This window comes from Penicillium solitum (genome assembly GCF_028829755.1).
Source record: "Penicillium solitum strain IBT 25940 chromosome Unknown utg000003l_segment0_segment0, whole genome shotgun sequence".
Classification (NCBI taxonomy): domain Eukaryota; kingdom Fungi; phylum Ascomycota; class Eurotiomycetes; order Eurotiales; family Aspergillaceae; genus Penicillium; species Penicillium solitum.
In genome coordinates this window covers 87,013-94,461 of record NW_027072123.1, presented here as the reverse complement: position 1 = coordinate 94,461, position 7,449 = coordinate 87,013, and the positions used below count along the sequence as shown (strand labels likewise).

General features: G+C 43.8%; 1 protein-coding gene across 1 annotated transcript; it reads right to left on the bottom strand.

The window, feature by feature from the left end:
• Nucleotides 1–987: 987 nt before the first annotated feature.
• N7455_003948 (glycoside hydrolase family 12 protein) lies at nt 988–1,831 on the bottom strand (the record flags this gene model as incomplete). Its single annotated transcript, XM_065604643.1, has 3 exons — nt 988–1,073; nt 1,138–1,358; nt 1,416–1,831. 3 exons carry the CDS (start codon nt 1,829–1,831, stop codon nt 988–990), a joined length of 723 nt encoding a protein of 240 aa, XP_065461543.1.
• Nucleotides 1,832–7,449: the final 5,618 nt, after the last annotated feature.

Sequence of the window (7,449 nt, the reverse complement as noted above, 5' to 3'; positions counted from 1 at the left end):
GTATATGATTGGCTGCATCGTGCATATTAAGTGGGCTTAGCCCATCAAAAGCCCATAGATAGCCCATTCCCAGCCCATTTCCCGGTCCATTTCGCAATATTATGATCCAAAAAATTTCACCCGATGGCTTAGGATATATTTTTAAACCTCTATTACCTCGAGATCAGCTATAATATCACCTATCTATAAAAGCAGAAACAAAGAAGGAGAGATAGGTATCCGTCAGTATAAAGTTCAGTCATGTAAACCTACAAAACATGAATTTGATACTTGGTTTTATACTTCAACAGAAAGATGCACCTAGTTCAATCTAGATAATATATATATCTCTTCATACTGATACTCAGTACGCTATAATAGTATGAATTCATGGTCAAATTGGATCTTTTTTGGGTGATTTTGTATGAAATCTGGCATCATGATGTTGAATTCAGTATAATATCTACTCAATTCCTACAATATTGTACTTCTGATGGTGATAATATAATAATACTGAATATACAGGCTGGAACTTGCGTAAAATACAGCTATTAATCAGCTACTTTATGCATGCCAAGACTGTATTTGTGCGTAGAAATGGGCTTTGATGGGGGCCTTATGGGCCCCCATTAATGGGCTGTGGGTTGGGTTGGGCTTTGAATATTGGGCCCATAGCCCACTGTGGGTTGGGCTTTGGGCCGGGGGTATGGGCCCATTTGTGGGCTATGCAGAGGTCTAGTGGTATCTAGTCTCTAGAAGTTTAAAAAATTTCTATTACTTGGTGATTGATATAGATATATCTGGCCCCGAGCAACGTAATTTTCGGTACCGTAACAATGTAGATTTTCGATGTTTCCAAATCCAACCGGTGATACTGGCCAACTACACACCGGTTCCGCTTTCTCCTCCCGTACGTGACTTATCCAGGGTCAAGTCGATCCACTCCCCGGCCGCCCGCCTAGCCCTACAAACCAGCCGTACAAATCAGCCCTAGAAAGTCAACCACAATTAGGTTGACTCAACACTCGCAGACCAATTCGAAACAGTCATTGTAGCCTCCCCGCCAGTGAAAGGCTCAGTACCGAATTGCAGAGCTGAGTCGAGGAGTTCTATCAGTACGTGCCACATTTTGATACATTTGTCCTAGGAATCACTTACCGATGAGGTATTGGCTACTGGCTGGGTATTCCTCATTCTCAGCCAGGTATTTGAAAAAGTCCTGAATATCCCCGGTCCAAGATGTGATCGGACTAGAGGAAATGAAGCTGTAGGTTTGCTGATCGCCATTGACGCCATACCACAGCTCCCACGTTTCATCTCCAACAGTGGCCGTCGCGATCTGAGTACCGATGGGCTGAATGGTTCCATACTTTCCCAGCCTAAACATTTAGCCTGATTAACAGCCGACGACAATGAGTGGGTATAGCCAAACATACCAAATCATGAGTTCATAGTCACCACTGGAGGTAACGTGATCAGGGTCCGCCGCCGTAAAAAGGTCGTACGCGACGTCGGCGTTGATCTCGGTATTGTCATAGCTCCATTCAACGGAACTGGGAATGCTACTGATGTCACTGACGTACATCTGCATCTGGCCAATATAACCTGAGTTGGCGTAGCTCTTCACATTACCCTCGCCGCCAGACCAGCTCCAGGTGGTGTACCAGGAAACGCCCGACTCCGAAATTGAGTTGACGTAGGTACACTGAGAGCCAGTGCCATCATCCTGCCCCCAGAGGTTATTGTTGACAGCGTAGTTGTCGGAGGAATAGTAACCATACTGGTCGCAAAGCGTCTGATCTTGAGCGAATGCAGCTGTAGCAAGTGCAACGAACAAAGAGATTGTCTTCATTTTGAGCGCAAAGAGAATAGATTGTGATGTTATGACACGTTTCGAGTTCTGTGAAAGTTGTGATGAATATTTCCAACTACAGCGAGAGGGGCTTGCCAACTTTATAGTGGCAATAGAAGCAACAACAGAGCCCGACCCGTAATAAATATTGCTTGTTTATATACGGAATATATTCCTTTCTGTATATGGAAGAGATCATCAGATGAAAGGGGGGAAGGCATAAAACTAGCGAAGGTTACGTTATCCTTTGACATTAGGGCCTTTGAAACCATTCGTGAGAGGGACACGGATGCAGCGGATGTCAGACGTTGGATTCTATTTAATTTATTTCAAAAAAGGGAGGAAGATGAGCACAGGATGGTACGTGGAGTAGAATTGTCGCGGTAGATCACTGTCCTTTTCATGTTAGTCTGCTATTTCCAACACCAATAAAAAGTGGATTTCCGAGTAGATGGGGGCATTTTGCAAGCGCTAGAGGATTACGAGAACATATCCACTGAACTGGCGAATCGACGGAGGAGCATATGTTTTCAAGCTCAACACATGGGCTGAAAATGAAGTAACGGAGATTAAAACCACTTGTTGGTATTCTTAGAAAGGGAATAGAGTAGCGGACCACGTAGGAGGTTACATTACCTAGACACAGAGTGGAATGAATATAAATTTGAAACTGCCTAATAAACTCTAGCTAAGTACAGTGGAGATATTAATCTACATCTACAATCAACCTACGAAACAGGACTATGGAATAGTGTAAGACTCTGTGACCAATGGTATACTGCAATACTAAAAGGAATTATATCTGCTTCTTACGGAAGCAGCCACATTTCAGAAGTTGCTACGTTGCTGTTAAATAAACTTGAATGGGCCTTTTTAAGAAGAGCCGGGGCTTTATTACAAGTCTCGCAACAAGTGTGAAGGAGAATATAGATGGTAATTGCTTAATCGGCTTATAATATTTCCCACGATCCCTTGGAAAGGGCGTGGCTGACTGTCCGTAGCTATAATCCCTGCGGAGGGGATAATAAGATGAATAGGATAGCCTATTTTTGCTGACATGGAAACCCAACCCCGAAGGCTCTTCAGCTACATACAGGTTAGTGTGGGGGCGAGATGGTTGAATGTGAATCAAACCTGAATATGATAAAAAATACCGGTAGACAGGCATGGAACGCGGATGGGGATTTATGTTATTATTTGCTAGGCGTTATAAACCAGGCTTCAGTACTGGGCCTGCTCGATTAAACATTCTCGCTGGACATGACAGGTCTTTCGTAGTTCCGAATTGGGGACGAATCCTGTGTCAACTTGCTATGAAAGATAGAAATAAGCAAGTCTTGAGAATCGAGCTACGATGAGGGAGATCAAAGAGGAAAGGAGGAGAGAGAGGAAGAGAGAAGCTATCTAGCTGTCTACATGTAGGATCTGTCAGATTAAGCGCGTGAGAAACCAACCACCTAACAGTAAGTCCTAGGGAATATGTCACTACACACCAGTAGGGTTACCCTGACCTAATCAAATACACCATGGCCCCCTCGTATGATTTCTGGGTAATATTGGAATGTTTAGAACGGTCTGCGACCACGCCATTACTATCTGGTCGTTGGTTACTACATACTGGGGTTCAATTTATGATTAGTCAACTGTGGGTTTAACCTTGGAAGGTTGAAACTAGGCCTAGCCATATTGCTTTTTCCGGTACCCGTGGGTTTACCCACGACCCGCCAAGAACCCATGGACCGTATATTACAGAATTACATATGTAATACATGAAGAAACACATATAAAGCTCTATAATATAGTATACATTACTGTTATTTAAATTTCTTGGCGGATTTTGGGTCAAGGGTCGAAACTCAACCCACGACTTTGGCGAGGTCTGGTTGAAACTATGGCGCCCGTGGGCGCCCGTGGACCCCCGCGGAAATGGAGAAGTATACATACTACTTACCCAATCAAAGGCCAAGTATTTTCAATCTCCACAGTTTAAAATTGACGAAACAAAAGGCTAGGGCGGAGTTAAGATGGGATTAGGACGGGGTTGGCCGCTCTTACATTGGTTTTCGGTGTGGTTCCTCTTAGTCACTCGTAGCACCATGATCCACCCAATATTCCCCCCGTGGGGAATATCAGAGCTGATCAGAATAAGTGCCATTTAAGCCGTAAGCCTGATCTGGTATATGGGGTTGTAGGGAACTTATCCTCTTTTGTTAGTATTCCAACTATACTAATGTTCAATACTAATTAGCCTTGCAAGTAACAAGTAACGTATTCGGTAAGCGAGCTGCGTGCGCAAGCCAGCTGCGCAGCCCAAAACACATAGTAAAAGCGATGAATTACAACATGACATTGCAACAACGGTTGTGTATATGAACTTTTCCTTATGGCCTAATGCATTTTATGTGATATCTAGCTATTGTATAGACTTTATAGGAATTTAATAAATTTTTGATAGAGATATATATATTTCTCGGGTGCAGCGATGTATTTTTTGATACCAGGACAATGTAGGTTTTTGATTTAGTCGAAATTGCTATATAACACTAAAAATGCTTATCGGTTTCTATCGGCAAGAAGTCCAATATGATAAAAACGTTGGTTGTTGAAATATAAATGACAAGTGCATCACTTTTACTATATGTTTCGGGCTGCGCAGCTGGCTTGCGCGCGCAGCTCGCTTACCGAATACGTTAACTAACGTCTTAGTTAGTCTCAACTGTCACTATTTTTGACTACATAACGTACAGCAGGAACTGTCTGCATCGCAGCGCTAGCATTGTCGAGTTCTATCTCACTAGCAGTTACTCCGGCAAAACACGTCAGTATTTGTTTCAAGCAATATAAGGTCGGTTCTCAAATGTAGTACGTCGTCGAGTGAGAATCAGTCGTCGGGATCGGTCTTCTGAATACCGAGGTACCGAGTGCCGAGTAGATATCTTCTTATCAAGTTTTGGCCAAGACGGTCGAGCATTATTCATGCTTTATCATGATCTTTCTTTGGAGATGAACAGTCATCATTCAGATGGTAAACAATATTTTGTATTCTACTGCCTTTGTCGTGAGGCACGGCAGATTCGAGAGAGAAATCTGGAGGCTAAATGGGCCCGATGTGTGGTTCAGTGAGCGGAATATCTTTTTTACCTTTATTCATATGACGAGGCCCACGGTAGCTTATCACGACACATAATTCCGCGGGTCCATTGGGGACGGAGTTGGCGGAATTGACGAATTATGCAAATACAATGTGGATGCCCGTTCCATAGCAAGTGAGAAACGAATAGTACAACATACATATTTTGGGGCCGAGGGCACTATGTACGGCAATCCCCAACTCCCAGTGCGTCATAACTCATTTTTCCCATAGTTATTGGCACCCTTGCTCACCGCCGGTTTTTCGCCCATAACTTTACACAATTACGTGCAATGAGGCGGGACAGCATGTGAAGATCTTGCTCACTCTGTTTTGGCTGAAGACCAAGAAGAAACCTCCGATGATGCTTGACCGCCTTGGCTGAAACTTAAGTGAGAAAATATCCAGTCGGCATTCGGTGCCTCGGTATTCCGAAGACCGATTTCCACAACCAATTCCCACTCTATCGCCTGCAACGATGTACCGCATTTGGGAGCTGAGCGTATATTGCTTGGAACAAATACTGTGAGCTAAGTCCCGGGTAAAGGCTATATACCTCCATAGTTAGTAACGTTTATTTTTAGAGTATTCATAGTTGCCGGTTGACGGATGTGTTAGGGAAATGTGATAGGACAGTAGCCTATGCCCTATAGTTAGTTCTAAGTTTTCTAGATTAAAAACCAGTTCGATTTAGTATTAATAATGTAATATACTGTATCAATAGTAATTATCTTAATATAGAAATTTAGCGCCTATGGTATTACCATCCTCCAGTCTGTGGTTTGAATCTTGATATATTGCCCTTCTTGAGCTAGAATTTTACAATCCCTTCGTGTTGCATCAAAGCGGCCCCAAAAAACTTTAGGCATAGAGCCGATGCATAGATGTGAATATGTAACCCTTAAGAGAACCACACGTACATCGTACACAAACTGCCGAGGATCGAGCCGGGCCTTCTAGAAATCTTCCAAGCCTCAAGTACTATTAGAGATCAGGTGGGTCTTTGCATGTTAATGGTTAATGCTCTACCAATCAAATAGTACATGTGACCTGTGATATATGTTCCTATCCGATCGCCCCGGTTTTAGGGTGGCGGCGATCACTTGCCCAGCGATGTCAAAGTGAGAGCGAAAGCCACGATTAGTCGAATGTGTTTGATTGGGAACAACTAGTTGATCTATACATAGATGCGTAACCAATACGTCCAAAGGCCTGCAATCGAAGAGTTCAATTGGGTACGCAATAAACGTGCACACTATTAATATTGCTTCCTATTGTTAGTTGTAGATATACTATCACGGGGGTCGACTATTTGAGATCGAATTAAAACATCAGAAAAAGAGAGCTTGTTGGCAAAACACCTGGAGCGCCAAAATGTAGGAGGTGATCGAATATGGACCCTGTAATTGGTATAGTATTCAAAATGCTTGTTCACGCGTTGGTGGCATCCCTTATGCTATGATACGAAGAATATCATCCATGTTTCAGATTTTTACTTACCGACGTGGAAGATCCTTGAATCGGCATATGCCTCAATGGTCATTTCGGCGCTTGAAAGGGCCCCCAGCAAAACCCGAAGTCGCCATGGCCCTGTCTGGCGAATAGCGACGTTGACGTTGTTGAACAAGGCAATACCATACGCATGTTGGTAGGAGTGAAACTGTACAGTAGAGGTCAGACTGCCTTGTAGTCCTCCGCTTATTTTTCTACCATTTTCGTCAACGAGAGACAAATTGACAGCAAATGCTTGTGTGAGCGCCCTTGAGAGTCTTCCGGACTCTTCAAACACTACCACGATGCATACAGTTGCGGTTCGGCAAGGTTCCGTGGAACAATTTTCGTCCGTGGAAAATTTTCGTCCGTAAACCTAAACGCCCCATAATCGATTTGTGGGACGCTTCATAAAGTTTACAAAGACTGAAGGACCGAGAAGCCCGCGGCTCATCGGAGCTACAGGAATTTGTCCTCTGATCCTCTATTCTCGCACTTCACTTAAACCCGACCCCCGAATACCAGTCTTCCCACTTGGATGTTCTGTAGAACCCAGCCACTAATATTGTATGAGAGTCACTATGGTGATATCAATTTCTCTGGTCTCAATAGAGCTCACAAAAATCCATTTAACGTATTCGGTAACCGAGCCACCATATCCAAAACACATAACGTATTTCACCACCGAACCGGCCACACCACCGAGCCGGCCACGCACCCAAATGTATTAATTTCAAATGTGAATTTCTCAACCAAAACTCTATTAAATTAATTCAACTAACTATCTGGTCTATCTGGATATGTTTCTCTTCTATGCCCTGGCAATCTGCATATTCCACACCCCCGGGGGGGGGGGGGGCGCGTACGTGGCTGAATAGTCGATTCTCCAGGTATGCCGGGGCCGGGGGGAGGTGCCTCAGTTGCCTCCTGTTGCTGTATAATTAATGCAGAGGCTTCTTGAACCGAAAGGCCTTCTTCGGTAGGTATATGCCTCCGA